This window comes from Carettochelys insculpta, chromosome 6 (assembly GCF_033958435.1).
Source record: "Carettochelys insculpta isolate YL-2023 chromosome 6, ASM3395843v1, whole genome shotgun sequence".
NCBI lineage: Eukaryota > Metazoa > Chordata > Testudines > Carettochelyidae > Carettochelys > Carettochelys insculpta.
This window is the reverse complement of record NC_134142.1, coordinates 69916827-69933283: the sequence shown is the minus strand read 5'-3', so window position 1 is coordinate 69933283 and position 16457 is coordinate 69916827. Positions and strand designations below refer to the sequence as shown.

General features: G+C 44.1%; 1 protein-coding gene across 6 annotated transcripts in view; it reads left to right on the top strand.

Annotated features, from left to right (window-relative positions):
- The window catches only part of ZFYVE26 (zinc finger FYVE-type containing 26), a 78815-nt gene that overhangs the window by 57164 nt on the left and 5194 nt on the right, over nucleotides 1–16457 (top strand). For 2 of the 6 annotated variants that reach the window (XM_074997216.1, XM_074997217.1), the window contains 12 exons: nucleotides 766–797; nucleotides 917–937; nucleotides 3069–3205; nucleotides 3317–3537; nucleotides 4540–4687; nucleotides 5920–6129; nucleotides 8222–8440; nucleotides 9651–9848; nucleotides 10519–10721; nucleotides 14129–14270; nucleotides 14771–14830; nucleotides 16021–16203. In XM_074997216.1, the coding sequence (XP_074853317.1) occupies nucleotides 766–797; nucleotides 917–937; nucleotides 3069–3205; nucleotides 3317–3537; nucleotides 4540–4687; nucleotides 5920–6129; nucleotides 8222–8440; nucleotides 9651–9848; nucleotides 10519–10721; nucleotides 14129–14270; nucleotides 14771–14830; nucleotides 16021–16203 (1774 nt within the window). The remainder of the gene's footprint in view (nucleotides 1–765; nucleotides 798–916; nucleotides 938–3068; nucleotides 3206–3316; nucleotides 3538–4539; nucleotides 4688–5919; nucleotides 6130–8221; nucleotides 8441–9650; nucleotides 9849–10518; nucleotides 10722–14128; nucleotides 14271–14770; nucleotides 14831–16020; nucleotides 16204–16457) is intronic. The other 4 variants (XM_074997218.1, XM_074997220.1, XM_074997222.1 and 1 more) reach the window with 4 other exon arrangements.

Genomic DNA, 16457 nt, shown 5'->3' with positions numbered 1-16457 from the left:
CTGCTCTGCTAGCCATGGGCCAGCTGAGAAGAGAAAAGCACAGTGCAGTTTTGAAAGGGCACAGGAGAGAAGCATGAGTAGCAGCTCGGGATCGTGTGGCATTTCTAAAATGTATCACCAGCTTCCTAATGCTCTGTTGCCCAGCACTGAGCCTGCGTATCTTGTCACGCTCCCCTTCCCTCCTGAGTTCTCTGTGGAAATTCTGTAAATGTTGTGGGGGTTTGGGGTGGGGGAGGAGGGCCTCCCCACGCGCGCACACACTCTCTCTCTCTCTCTCTCTCTCTCTCTCTCTCTAATTTTTTTTGTTTGTTTGGGTGTGTGTGTGAGGCAAGGGAGCCAAGGAGAGCAGGTAGGTTGAACACATCTAGTTCTTTCTGTACTGTGGGTGTTAAGTCAGCATAATCTGGGGGCAGAGCAGAGAACTGGATCCCAGGAACTTCAGTTTTAATCTCAGCTCTGACGCATTTTTCTTCTTTGTCCCCCAGCAAGTCTCTGAAAACCCTGTCTGTTTAGCAGGTACAGCCCCTGACCCTCTGGAGGTTATAAGGATTAACTGCTTAGTGTTGATGAAATGCTTGTAGTGCAAATCACCTTTTTTCCCCACCTGTAAATTTGGGGGGGGGGGGGTTTGGTTATAAAATATGACTAATGCTATGAAGAAACTGGTAATATTGAATGAACCCTTTTATTACTGTCAGAGACTTGAATCATTCTTTCCTCATTGTGTTGGAATGGGGGTGAAGCTTCTGTCTTTCTGTTTTACAGCACAAAAGAGGAAGATCAGGGCTTGGTGGAAGGTAAGAGCCCAGTAAAATTCAGTCTCTGCTGTTACAAGTGCATGATTCTCATCTTTGTATTGCTAGTCAGCTAGAAGTTGTGCTGTAGCTTCCATTAACAAAATCTCTACTGTTTTCAGGTATCATTGGTTTGAAGACAGGTAAAGTTGGAGTATATCTCCTGTAAAGTACGTAGTAATGGTCTTTAATGGACTTCGTGGAGTCTGTGGCATTTCCCCCTTTTTAGGGGAAAGCTCTGCTTGGTGCAGTGTCTGGGTCTGGAGTTTGACAAGGGGTTTTGCTGGCTTTTTGGGGTGGAAAGGAGTGTCAGTGCTGTCCCTTTCAGCAGCTAGTATTTCAAATAACTGCATCAGAAGGATAATGCATCCAAAATTGCTTTAAGATGACCTGCAATTTTGGTCTGACTGTAGCTTATGTCAGTTTTAATGGAAGAGTTTCTTAGCTCAAAATTAAATTTGGAACCAAAAAAAGCCAGGTAATGATCAGAATGACCTGATTTGCAGGCTTCTATATCTTATGGACTACAGTACCAAGGCTAGAAATGAATGCTATACATCACTGAAATGTGAGATCCCTAGCTTTTGATGGTAATGTGTACGCTAGAGCAGATATTCTTAGCAATCACAGTTTAAGATATTGGACCTTTAAAAATTCATTGGTCTGGTCTCTCACACTAGTAATACTGTTTTGGCATTGCTCCAGAACTACTGGGAGATTGGGTGGTGGTGGGGGCGGGGGGTCTTATATATACACAATAGTTAACTAGATCTGGTTGGAAATTTGTTTTTTCTTTCCTGTGGAAAACTTTGGAAAAAGAAAAGTCTTTTTCTGAAAAAATTTATAAACTTTCTTTTTTTAAATACCCTCCCCAACTTTGTAGATTTTAGCTGAGGAATTATCAACTTTTTTACAAAGAAGACGTTAGTGAAAATTTTTGCCGAGTTGACTGCTGAATTTTCCATCAGTTTTTTTTAGACCAGCCTTGTAGTTAAAATCAGCTGTGAGTCAAGGTTGCTATACTGTACAGCTCTTCAACACAATCCTAACAAGCAAATAAGTAGATAAGTCAGTTAATGCTTATAGGAGCAAAGTCTGGACACTGTAGAGTCAGGCAGAAGGGTTTATACACAGCTGGTGGGGTGCCAACTTGCCTGTCAGGATAGGCTTAGTGAAGTACTGCCAAGCAATAGGATACAAGCAATGTTATAGGATGTCAGTGGGCAGAGAGAAATGACAGGATGAGAGTTCCCAAGCCCCTGGATAGGTACTGTCAGCAAGACATGATGAGCACAATAAACCAATAATATAAAAAGTTACACAGTGACTCCTCCACCCATAACTTATATGCAACATTTTATACAATATATAGGTGGTTTTTCTTTAGCAGTCTGTTCAAACAACATATACATTTATTCTAATCCCACTTATGTATCCATGGGAGTAATGACGCTTTTGTTCGATTAGTTATGATCCACAGGTTCATATCTGAAGGAGTTAAAACAAAACAATGAGAATACATAAAATCATTACTTATTTGTAACACATTGTTCTTCTATCTGAGCCCCTGGGCAGGTGAACTAGGGAGATGTCTTGTAGAGGGTACTGAAAAGGCAGGAGGCATATCCCATCCTTGGCAGCTCAGGCTTGTCTCAAAGCTTCTGGACTTGTCCTTGGAGCACAGTCACTGTGGTCATTAGCTCTTTTTCCAGACTATAGAAGGTTATGGCCCTCTCACACTAGCTGTATTTGTAAACCATGATACATATTATGAGATAGTTAGGTCTTATACCAGACAATGAAATTTGGGCATAAGAGTGTGTGGGGGGGTGTCTTAACAGAAACGATAATATGCATAGGAATTTGGGATTTTCACCCTACAGTGCTTAATCTATAATCAGTTTGATTCCCCTTCACAACAAGCTCATATTATAGCTCACAAGTGGTCAAAAACAGAGATGGATATACCGTAATGAAGTGGCACCAGGAGGGTCAGTCATGAAAAATATGTGAATTGGGGATATAAGTGTTATTAAGGAAATATTTTAGGCAGGATAAAAGTGGAAATCTGCTGCAGATCATATGCACTAATTGATTGCTGTGGTTCTGTGTTGTATATGTGAAATGGTTGTATCCCATTAACTTCTGGAGTGTGTACTGAGAACAACATGGGAACCTCAGACAGTAAAGCATTCAGAATAACTTTGTAACACACTTTCAGTCTGATTTGCCCCACCCCTAGGTAATTCTGATTAATTAGTTCCTCTTTCTCAGCAGCACAGACTTCTGGCAATGGAGGCCTGGATTACTCCGTGGTGATGCGAGTACCCAGGGCAACTGAACTTGAGTGGCCTCTTTCTCTGAGTGAAGATGAAAATGAAATTGTGCGTAATGAATTTTATTATGAACAGGTAAGAGCTTGAGAGAGAGAGAGGTGAGTCCAATATAATCAGTTCCTATTAGAATTCTATGGTGCAGCATCCATTTACAAGCTCTTGGGTCTTTTTACTCTTACTTGGCAGGCCCCTAGTTCTTCTTTGTGCATTGCCATCCTCAGTCTGCACTCTGATAGCACAGCATGTGGCCACCAGTTGATACAGCACTGCTGCAAATTGTCCCAAGGTCTGACTAACCCTGAAGTAGATGCTGGGCTTCTCATGGACATCATGAAGCAGCTGCTTTTCAGTGCCAAGATGATGTTTGTAAAAGCTGGAAGGAGCCAGGATCTAGCTTTATGTGACAGGTAAATTGCCAACTGTCCTTTGGGAGTCATTGGGGCTCTCGGCCTTGTTTTAAGGAATTGAAGTGTGGTTGAAAAGTGCTGGACTAACATCTGTAGAAGTCAAAGTAACTTGTTTATCCACAAAATCAGTGCTGGGAATCCTAGAGTCTTGCAATAGAAGGGAATAATTTGTCCTGCTTAAACTTGCTGCTTGTTCACGGGGGGGCAGAAGTTGTTCGGGGGGGGTTAACCTCTAACATACTGTCTGTTTTCAGCCACTTTGTAGTGTAGGTTTTACAAAGGTACTTGACAGGAAATTGGAATTTTTCATTCCTTCCTGGCATCAGCGTAGGGCAGAATAGAGTGGGAAGTGCAATGCATGGGGTCCCAACATTCTGGTAAATGTACCACAAAATCAGATGTGACAGTCATAGTATTAGGGCGACCGTATCTCCCTGTCCCAGATGCAGGACAAGGAGATATTGGGGGAGGGGCTGCTCATCCCAGCTATACCAAGCCCCAGCAAACTGGCACACCACCACTCCCAGCCCCGGGGAAGTGGCAGCTACCAGCCCTCCTCACCCAGATCCCCAGGGAAGTGGAGGGTTGCAGGCACCCCCTGCCCAGAGCCCTGGGAAAGCAGTGGCCGTGGGCGCTCCAGCCCCAGCCCCCCAGAGCCTAAATACAGGACAGTTTTTTCCTTTTTAAAAAATCAGTCAGGATGCCTTTTTGGTGTCCCAGGTACGAGACCGTTCCACCCAGTACAGGACAGTTAGTCACCCTGGGTGTGGCTGAATGAGAAGCAGATAGCAGGGGCAGCAGAACAGCTGTAGGACAGTGCATTAAGGCATGGAAGTATCACTAGTGTACCAGAGGCAAATTTGGAAGCCCCAGTGGTTGGGAACCACTGATGTAAAAGTTGTCACAGGCAAAAGCCTTGAAGATCTTTGCTAATGATCTTCAAAGTGTAGTGATATACTGTGCACGTGCCCACTTGTGTAATTCCTGCTTCCTTCTGGACAGTTACATCAGCAAGGTGGATGTGCTGAATATTTTAGTTTCTGCTGCTTATCGCCATGTACCATCTCTGGATCAGATTCTGCAGCCTGCAGCAGTAACGAGGCTAAGGAATCGTCTTTTGGAAGCAGAATACTACCAGTTAGCTGTTGAGGTAACAGGAACAGAGGGATCAAGGTGTTAAAATTTTTTTGCTTGTTTGTTAGTTTACATCGTCTTTAGATACCTTGCGTTCTCCACTGAATTTCACCGATGTGATCTGCAATAGTAAATAGAAAGCAGTTATTGATCGTTGCTCATAAATGATAGGACATAATTTAAAAAAGGAAAAACTTAGGAAATGTTTTCACATGTTCAGTTTAACCATGAGGTGCGTTCTGCTTGGAACAGTCAGCCATGGGGAGTTTTTCAGTTATTAAAACCTTGACAGCTCATCTGATCAAGTGGGTAGAGAGGCAGAATGGAGGGGATAAACCATATGATTTCATGAGGGGCTGTTTTGTGGCATCACTGTTATTAGGGAGGAGACTGTGATGATACAACCAGGATTAGGATTTCTAGGGGGAAAAGGAGCATGAGCAGGTGAGCTGCTAAACAGCAATGGTTTACATGCTATCATCTCTGTTAAAGAAACTGTGGCTACGCCTACACTTACAAAAAACTTCGAAATGGCCATGCTAATGGCCAAATTGAAGAATACCAATGAGGCACTCAAATTAATATTTGGCGCCTCATTAGTATGCTGCCAGCCGCAGCACTTCGAAAGTGCCGCATTTCGCTCACGCACGGCTCATCTATCAGTTGATAGGAATACGGGGATTTTGATGTTTGCAGGGTCCTTTTGAAAAGGACCACTGTGTAGACGAGCCGCGAGCGAGCAAAATGAGGCACTTTTGAAGTGCTGTGGCCAGCAGCATGCTAATAAGGTGCTGAATATTCATTTCAGTGCCTCCATTAGTATTCTTCAGTTTGGCCATTACTATGGCCATTTCAAAGTTTTTCCTAAGTGTAGGCCTGGCCTGTGAGGTGCTTTCTGTCAGAATTGTGTGAAACTGAATGTTCCCAAAATGTTTCCATGATGTATCAGCATGTCTATAAACAAAAAACTAGAAACATTTCATGTCACTTCTTAAACCACATACCGATTTAGTATTGTTCTGTTCTTATAATAAAATCATACGGTCTACTATGACAGAATATTGATTTACCTTTAGGAATGTAAAAATTGTTGGATTGAACTTTCCTTGACCGGTGTACAAGTAAATATTTCTTTTATGGGCGATGGAAAGTCACAGATTTAAGTTGGGAGTATAATTATCTGATTCTCCTGTTTTTCTATGCGGTGTCTCTGTATTTTGTACTGCTAACTAATGATTCGGGGATTAGGTTTCTACAAAGACTGGACTGGATCCAGGAGGAGCATGGCATGCCTGGGGCATGGCTTGTCTTAAAGCTGGGAACTTAAGTTCAGCAAGAGAGAAATTCAGCAGATGCTTAAAGCCACCCTTTGACCTGAACCAGTTGAATCATGGCTCGAGGCTGGTCCAAGATGTGGTACAGTATCTGGAGTCTACAGTGAAACCCATCCTCCTGGTGGTAAGAAGCTATTCTACCTCTTCTGGAGACCTGTACCAAAACTATCAGTCCTGAGACTTGGCACAGTCCTTTAGAGAGAATATGATCCAACCGGCAGGAACGGGAAGTGGGGGAAGCCATAGCATATTCTTTTGGTTAATGCTGGTGCAGTATTATGCAACTGCTTTTGCCTTTGTGACATAATTTGTATTTAGGGCAAATGATGTGAGGATTTGTACCACAAATATTGAAACCTAAGCAAAAGTCCAGCTGGTTGCACCCCACAGTCAGTGACTGACAGCAGAAGGGTGGGATTCTGTTTGTGTTGTGCCCCATAGTTGGGAAAGAAGCTCATCTTTTCAAGGTTATGCCGTAATGAAGAAGCTCATGTAAATGCTGTTTGGAGGCAGTGTGAAATGTGGTCGAGAGCTCAGTCTAATCCTTAATGAATTGGGGGTCTGTGCTGCTACGTATCAGAAGTGGCATTAATTTTCCTCTTTTTTTAGTCTCGGAGACCCAGGATTGCATGAGTCATAGAAGACATACTTCTCTTGCCTTCTCCCATCACTGATTTAGCCCTTCCAAATTAACTTGTGGTACTATAACTAAGGTCGTTGTTAAGAAGCCTGATTTTTTTTAATCCGTTTTCTGTTGTGTGGTTAGTTTTCCCTCACTCACAATCCAGAATCTGTGGCTAGCACTAAATTCGCTTTAACCAAAAAACAAACACACACACCCCTCATCAGTTGCAGGTGGAAGTTCAGACTCTCCTTTGACTAGCATTGTTTCAGTAATTAGACTAACTCAGGAGTCTGCAACCAAAATAGCAAGAAGAGCTGTTTTTTCAAATGCAGTTACAAAATCAATACTTAGAGTCATAACGCATTTGATTACGAGACAGTCCTTAATAAATAGTGTAAAACCATAATTTTTGTTACCCCTAATTTAAGAACGACGCGCGCACACAGTTAGTTATTCATATCAGTTAGGAAGTTGTTACCCCATCTCCAGGCTTTACCTGCCTCAACCCCCTAATCCTCTCCCCAGTCCCCAAGTTTTTCCCCCATCCCATAAACTGCCCCCCAGCCCCCAGTTTTAACCTTTCTCAGCACCACACTGCAATCCGAACCACAGGTTTAACCCCTTCAGCCCCAGGATTTACCTGCCTCAGCCGACGAGCTCAACAGGCTGTTGCTGCTCCTCTACGGCTCCCACCTTCCTTCCGCTGCTCCACTCTTCTGCCACCTCCTGCGTGCAGCTGCGCAGCTCCTGCAGGGCAGGCTCAGCCATCTGTCCCTCCAGCTCTCCTGCAGGCTGACTCGCCCCACGTGGAGTGGCTCCCTGCCTTGACGGCTTCCTCTTGCAGGGCTCCCTGCCCTGTAGGCTTCCCTCATCCCCCCCTGCCGCAGCGACTGACTGCTCAGTGGCTCTGGAGGCTGCTGCCACTTAAACAAAAAAACTAAATTCCATTTAAGTGGTGGCAGCCTCCAGAACCGCAAGAAGAGTCAGCGGCAGCAGCTCCGCAGCCCCAGGTTGCTGACCTCCAGGCTAACTCTTACACATTATACAGAGTTTATAATGCCTCTTAATGAAGACACTAAGTTCCATTCAGCTGTGTGATGTGATACTGTGTATCTTTTGTCAAGTACTTCTGCTAGTCCTGTAATAGTTGATGGTGAAACTTGGAACCTCAGACCCCCCAGGCTGGAATAGAAGCTAAAATTTCAGCATGTATATAGTTTGGGTTTACTGTAAGCTGGAATTAGGTACCAAGAGTAGTTTGGGCCACAATTCTTTAAATTTTTAAGTAAACTGGAATCCCGAGAGGACTCCCCCGCCATGCTTATATTTGTGGTCCTAAAATTTCTGATCATCTGATAAAACAGCAAATAAAGGAGTTAAGTGCATCTTTGCTGAAGTCTGTCAGCAATGGAAATGTCTTTAAAAACAAAGCTCCTACAGAGACCCATCCTTATTGGGGAACAGAATCACAGTAACTACAGTCATGTTTAAGCCTCATTGATGTTAGGGAAATGGTGTTAAGACCTTGCTAACTACAGAATAAGCTTCCTATATTTGTTCCTGGACAGTCCTCGATCCTCTTTCTTAATAGCAGGACGATGACTACTTTGCTACATTGAGAGACTTAGAAGCAACCCTGAGGACACGAAGCCTGTCTTTGGAGATGATGTCTGAAGGAAAGATCCAACACAACAGCTATTATCAGGAGTGTTTGTTCTATTTACACACTTACGGCACCAACCTAGCAATCATTAGCTTCTATATGAGACATGACTGCATGCGAGAAGCACTTCTGCATTTGTTAAATAAGGTGAGTAATGAATTCTGGTGGCAGTGTCAGAAACTGCTCTTGTATCATCTAAATCAGAGCTATGAAAGCAATTAGGAAGACTTCTACCTTCCAAACAAATATGAGATGGAGACTAGGATAGTACAGTGATCATACTGATGACTGCAAATCCAGTGTGCTTTATTTCCTCTGAGCTTGCACTACTTATAATCTTATAGACCAGTCTCTGTGGATTTATTCCAAGTGATAGAATATCAATGTCATGTAGACTGTTTAATGAGCACTCTTCCATCTTGGAATTATTATTTGCCCATCCACTTGACAAAGTAGCAAGGGCTAGAGAAGAGAGAGTCACTCTTTGTTCACCTCCAATACTATCAATCCACCAATTCTTATCAGCAGGAAAGCTAATGAAAAATATTTAAAAAGTCTAGAATGTGTGGAATTTTAACTGGTTCTTTGATCTTTTAGAATTGAAATAAATTACATACAACATACTGATTGAAATACGTACTTCCCTTATCCTCCATCTGTTAATTGGTTTATTAACAGGTAATTGTTTAAGTGGCCTTATCCACCCTAGTGTCTCTGTATATTACCAGTGTGACTGCTATAGTTGGAATTGAGGAAGATCCATTAAGTCCTTGATCTCCATTAGTTTTTGAACAGATTCAGTTTTTTCTTTGCTTAGAAGTGAATTGTTTTTGTTAATCTGCTTGCTTTTGAGAGCCCACTGGTGAGACAGGCACTTTTCCACCACTTAAATTTTTCAGGTAATTCCAAACAGTTTTAGGTTGAAAACTTCATGCTGCAGTTTGGACAGTGAGGCTTAAAATGGCAGTTGTCACTTCCTGGCTCTCTTACTGCAGTGCAAGGCTGTTTGGGTGCTGAGGCTCACACTACTGCAGAGGAAAAGTTCCATTGACAAGTTAACCTGTTTCCCCCAAGTGTCATTTTGTTCAAACATTTCTGTGCACACCAGGAGTTGCAACTTGCACTGTGCAATGGTTTTTAAAAATATAGCAAACCCAGTTGCTACCCCGAATGAAGTGATTTTGAAGAACCTGATAGCACCCCTGTAAAAACAGTTCATCACCAGCTAAGTGCTAGGTGTCTGCCTGTGCCCAAAATGTAGGGTTAACTTCGCTCTCACTGGTATTCCAGTCAGTGGCACGAGAAGAGCCTGTTCTTGCAGCTGATTTGCCTCAACCTATCTTTTCCCACACCATAGGAGAGCCCACCAGAAGTGTTCATTGAAGGGATCTTTGTCCCAAGTTACAAAAGTGGGAAACTGCACATGTTGGAGAACTTACTGGAAACGATTGATCCGGGTCTGGAGAGCTGGGGCAGCTACCTGATTGCAGCCTGCAAACACTTGCAGAAAAAGAACTACTACCATATTCTGTATGAGCTCCAGCAGTTTATGAAGGTAAGGGTGTGGTATGTTGCCTCCCCCATTTTATTGCTGTAATTGATGCTATTGAGCAATTTTACTCAGGTGTTAAACAGTGCCTTGGTCACATTATGTTCTTTTGTGAATTCCTTCGGGTTTTCTTGGCACAAGAATTAATCTGTATCTTCCATATGCTCCATGCACTGTGACATAGGCACGTCTGGGACAAGACAGGACAGCTGTTTCTGTGTTGCATCAAATGATTCCTGAGTCTAGTTTTGTACCACACTTCAGGATCCTTTTGTGTTAGTAGCTGTTGTTGAGCTGAAATTTAAGACCACTGAAATGAGAGAGCAACTGCAGAGTTCGTGTCTGCAGTTGTTCCCTGTTTCACGTTTTCTAACTGTAGAAAACTTTTGTGACTGGTGAAGTCTTTGTGCTTTGCAGATGCACGATATGTCTTCTGCTTCTTCAGTTTTTATTGATTGTAAGCTGCTAAGAACTTTGATCCTAGGATGATCCTAGGCAATACTGTCTATTCATTTCAGCTGTGCTTATTGTCATGAATCTGGTTCCATTGCACTATCTTACCTGTTGGTACCTTTGGGAAGATATTTTCAGCTTCTGAAATCCATACAGTGTTTCTTGATGTTACAGGTCATAGTCTTGCTCTTTTAAAAGCTCATTGCTTGTTTGTTGCTTCAAGGATCATGTCCGTGCTGCGATGACCTGCATTAGATTCTTCACTCACAAGGCAACCTCTTACACAGAGCTGGGAGACAAACAGAAATGGCTCTTGAAGGTCAAGGACCACCTCAAAGTGTACCTGCAGGAGGTTTCAAGGAGTTCAGGAAGGAAAAAAGCAGCTTGCACTTTTCGGAAGAAAATGACTGCCGCTGATGTGTCAAGGTATCTGCAAAAGAGGGAAGGAAGTTCTAGGAATCAGGCATCTCTTGGTTAGCAAAACTGATTGGGTTTAGCTAACACTCTAGCTAAGCCCAATTTCAGATCAACCTTTTTGCTGGTGTAGGTGTACAAGCTGCTCTTCCAAGTCCTGATAAGCCCCAAATGGCAGAATGTCAGTCATTGTACCACTTCCCCCTTTATAGGTAGATAAAACTGATATGGGCATAACCTACACAATTTACATTTTGGCTGCCTGAATGAGATGGTTTAACTGAATTTCCAAACGTTAAATGTTGGTGTAAGTTTAGTCCTCTTTAACTTTTGGGGTGTCTATAACGACAGTCATCTAAAGGTCTATTTTCTTCTAAAGTAACTGAAGCTTTTTCACCCTTGACTGCATCTGAACATCCTTTTTATGTGTGTCTGGGAGTTGTTGTCAGGGCTCCACAGCTGGTTGGTATGTGTAATGCTGAACTTCAGATGGACACTTGTAATGCTCATTTCCCATGCAGTTCTGGCAGTGCAGCAGATGTGGCTAGACAGAAGGAGCTAATGTACATATTACAGTATGCTCAAGTCAAAATTGTCATTTTTAATTTTTTTTAAATAAATGCCTCTTGTTATATGGAGATATACCTATCTCACAGAACTGGAAGGAACTTTGAGAGGTCATCAAGTCCAGTCCCCTGCACTCAGAATAGGACCTATCACCATCCCTGATGATTTTTTTTTTCAAATCTGTTTGCCCCGGGCCCCTAAAATAGCCCCCTCAAGGACTGAGCTCACAACCCTGGGTTTACAAGGCCAATGCTCAAACAACTGAGTTATCCCTTCCCCCTAAACCCCCACCTTTGGAGACACTTTCAATAATGATCAGAGAGGTAGCCGTGTTAGTCTGTAGCTTCGAGAACAACAAGAAGTCTTGTGGCACCTTATAGACTAACAGATATTTTGGAGCATAAGCTTCTGTGGGCAAAGACCCACTTCATCAGATGCATGGAGTCGGGGGGGTTTCAGAGGGGTATTTAAAGAATGGGGTCCCAGTAAAAGGGAGGGCCAGAGCTGACAAGGTCTATTCAGCAAGGTGGAAATATCCCAGTATCAATAGTACTTATCTACATCCATGGTGGCCAGGATGGTGTTTTCAGGAAGGTCACCAATGGATTGTAGTTTCCTGAGGAAGTCGGTGATATCTCAAAGAAAGCTGGGGGTGCTGGTAGCATAGGGCCTAAGTAGAGAGTCCACATATCCAGACAATCCTGTGGTGAGGGTGCCAGTGCTGGAGATGATAGGGTGTCTGGGATTTCCAGGTTTATGGATCTTGGGCAGCAGGTAGAATAAACCTGGTTTGGGTTCAAGGGATGCATCTGTGTAAATGTGCTCCTGTGTTTTTAGAGGGAAGGTCTTGAGCAGATGCTGTAGTTTCTTTGTGTATTCCTCAGTGGGATCCTCGGACAGAGGCCTATAGAATGTGGTATTGGAGAGTTGCCTGGCAGCCTCCTTTTGGTAGTCTGTCCTATTCATGATGAAAACAGCGCTTCCCTTGTCGGCCTCTTGGATGACAATGTCAGAGTTGTTTCTGAGGTGTTGATGGCCCTATGCTACCAGCACCCCCAGCTTTCTTCAAGATACCACCAACCTCCTCAGGAAACTACAATCCATTGGTGACCTTCCTGAAAACACCATCCTGGCCAACATGGATGTAGGGGCCCTTTTACACCAATATCCCACATGAAGATGGACTCCAAGCTGTTAGGAACATTATCCCTGATGAGACCGAGGCACAAATTTTGGCGGAGCTTTGCAACTTTGTCCTCACCCACACCTATTTCAGATTTGGGGACGTATTATACCTTTAAATCAGCGGCACTGCTGTGGGCACCTGCATGGCCCCACAATATGCCAACATTTTTATGGCTGACCTGGAACAACGCTTCCTCAGTTCTCGTCCCCTAGCGCCCCTCCTTTACCTGCGCTACACTGATGACATCTTCATCATCTGGACCCTTGGGAAGGAGTCTCTTGAAGAGTTCCACCATGATTTCAACAGTTTCCATCCCACCATCAACTTTAGCCTGGACCAGTCCACACAAGAAATTCACCTCCTGGACATTACTGTGCAGATAAGCGATGGTCACATAAATACCACCCTATACCGAAAACCCACAGCCAGCTATGCTTATCTACACGCCTCCAGCTTCCATCCAGGGCACCCTACACGATCCACCATTGTCTGATCCCTCAGACAGAGACAAACATCTACAAGACCTTTACCAAATTTTCTTCAAACTACAATACCCACCTAAGGAAGTGAGGAAACAGATTGATAGAGCCAGATGGGTACCCAGAAGCCACCTGCTACAGGATAGGCCTCGCAAGGAAAACCAGAGAACACCACTGACCATCACATACAGCCCCCACCTAAGGCCTCTCCAACGCATCATCAGTGAGCTGCAACCCATCCTGAACAATGATCTTTCACTCTCACAGACCTTGGGAGGCAGCCCTGTCCTCGCCTACAGACAGCCTGCCAACCTTAAAGAAATCCTCACCAGCCACTACAAATCACAAACCAGTGGCTCTAGGCCTGGAACGAGCCCCTACAACAGTCCTCACTGCCAGCTCTGCTCACATATCTACACCAGTGACATCATCACAGGACCTAACATCAACCATACCATCCTCCTTTACTTGCACATCTACTAATATAATATATGCCATCACGTGCCAGCAATGCTCCACTGCAGTTTACATTGGCCAAACTGGACCGTCTCTCCATAAAAGAATAAACGGACATAAATCAGACATCAAGAATGGTAATGTGCAGAAACCGGTGGGTGAACACTTCAGTCTCCCTGGACACTCAGTGGCAGATTTAAGGGTGACAGTTCTGAAACAAAGAAATTTCAAAAATCAGATGCAGAGAGAAATCTCTGAGCTGCAATTTATTTGCAAATTTAACTCCGTTAACCAAGGATTAAACAGAGACTGGGAGTGGCTCGCAGCTTACAAAACCAGCTTCTCTGCCCTGGACATTAATATCTCCCCATTAGACTCTGACAAAGGCTCACATCCCCCTGTGTGATCTAACTTGTTTTTTCCTCTTTTGATAAGTACTGTTGATACTGGGGCATTTCCACCTTGCTGAATAGACCTTTGGTCTGGTCCTCCCTTTTACTGGGACCCCATTCTTTAAATACCCCTCTGAACTGCCCCCCCAACTCAGGCATCTGATGAAGCAGGTCTTTGCCCATGAAAGCTTATGCTCCAAAATATCTGTTAGTCTATAAGGTGCCACAAGACTTCTTGTTACTTTCAATAATGTAATAATTTATGGACGGAGCACTTTATTAGTTGTGTGAATATTTTTCTGTACCTAGCTAAATGAGATTTTTTCCCCCCCAATCTAGGCACATCAATACAGTTGAGCTTCAAATGGAAGTCACCAAGTTCCTGCATCGGTGTGAAAGCTCAGGGACCTCTCAGATAACTGGTTCGACCTTGCCCACACTCTTTGGAAACAATCACATGAAGATGGATGTAGCTAGCAAGGTATTACCTGCCATTTGAAACACAGCTTGCCATGAGCTTGCTGCCTTACCTTGACTCTTTCTGAGGAGTAACAGATGATATTTGGAGCCTGGAGCACTCTCTTTCAATGTCACATGTGCATTTCAGAGAGAGCTAATTCCAAATAATTCTAAAGGTACTTTTCTTTCTTAGCTCTCTGTTCATTAAAGTCAGGTAAGTATCCTTATCCTTGTGCTACACATGAAGAGACATTATATAACTTGCCCACCATGTGGCATCTGGTGACAGAACCTTCTTTGGATCATAGTGCCACATCCCATTGTTAGGGACTCCTTCTTAGCAAGGTTGTAAATTTCTGTATGGCAAAAGCCATTGTAATGCTAAACTCAGGCAAGAGGCACAAAAATACCCAGGCTACTTTTGTAACACAAGGAACTTAATTTTCTTATGAGTTTTCTGCACATAACCAAGTGGGCCCATCTCTCTTTCCCCTATGTGTGGTGTCTGTGATTTCTTCTTAGGTCATGCTGGAAGGAAAGAACATTGAAGAAGGTTTTGGAATTGCATTCAGAGTCCTCCAGGTATGGAATGCCCAAAAAGTTGCCACATGTAAGGTTGATTCCATTCATGAAAGCACCACTGTTTATTACCACTTTATGTCAAGCAGGGAAAACACAGGTTTCAAATTAGTCACCCCATTCATGTAAAATATGGGCCAATCAATCATGTGGGTCTATACCTCGTCAAGGTTCCCTCTTTGGCAAGGAAAGCTGTTAGTTGGAGCATCGATGACATCAGCTTCCAGAGCTACTTTATAAGGTTCCACACTCTATATCCCAATGTCATGATGGCCTTTCTGAGATCTCTACATTGGTCAGAAGGCTGTCTTGCTGTGCATCTGAATAAACTGGTGCCCTACTGAAGGAAAGGAGATTAGAGAGGGGCACCGTATGGGAGAGAGAAAGTGACGGATGGGGCACCATGTGGAGAGAAAGCTAGGGCACTGCCTGCCCTGCAGAGAGAGAGGTGTAGCTGTTTCAGAGCTAATTAACTTGCCTACTTTCTTATTCACGGAGTTAGCAATGCATTCTCTTTCTCCTGGCTTCTCTCTAGTAACTAAGCAGCATTCTCTACTGCCTTGCACCTTCCTGAGTCACTCTCACACTGCAAAGTGCTACCACAGGTGTGAATGGAAAATTGAGACTTGCTAGCTTTTGACACACCCTCTGCCCAGGTGTTAGTGACTGCACAGGATATGGAGGCAGTGAAGAAAGAGGCCTGGAGCTAGCTCTGTGCTGCTCTCGGAGGCTGCTGACCAGGGAGCAGAACGAGTTTAATTGAAGACTGTCTGTCTGTCTTTTGGGAAATGTGTCTCTCCAGCATGTCCGGAGGGTGGGACACTAGTGAGCATGGTATGGGTGGTGCACATGCCCCTGACCTTGCTTTGATGAGAGGGCCTCAGGTTAGTAGCTTGGTGGGAGTGCAGTGGGAGAGCCTGCCTACTATGGAGTTGGACTAGGCTGCAGCTTCCTAGATTGCCAGTGCAGAGGTGTAAGAGTGATCTGAGTGGCCTGGCTTTTCAGAGCAAAATGGCATGCTGGGACCTCTTGCGTGGAGAACTGTACTTCTGTATGGAAAACAGGAGTGGCAATGGGACTTCACTTAAGCCACACTCTGCTCTCCTAGCAGGGTGCTCCTCCTCTGGGCAGGCCTGGTGGGATCTGCCATGACTGAATCTGCTGCTTTGACACTTTCCATTTTCCCACCTTAGGACTTCCAGCTGGAGGCTGCAGCTGTGTACAGCAAAGTGGCCAAGGCACTGGTGAAGCAGCAGAACTACAGTGAGATCCGCCAGCTCCTCAAATGTGTCAATGAGTCTGGAGTTGCAGCCAAAAATGATGGGGATAACATCATCCTAAACTGCCTGCATGAGTTTAAGGATATCCCCTCAGAGGTAGTGCTGTCCTCCTGGCTCCATCTTGTGAGGGCGGGATAGGCTAGAAAGGGGACAGTCAAGGGACCCTTTTCATCCTCATACCCTGCACTGAGACGTGCAGTCGGTTTCCTGTGGCCCCTTATTTCACATATGTAAATCAGTGTGCATCTGCACAGGGAAATGGCTCTTCGGGGATATGACTGTCTGGCTGCAGAGTCTTTTCCCTCAAAGCTCCCAGCCAACAAGGTGCTCTGCAAGTGGCCCCAGGTTCC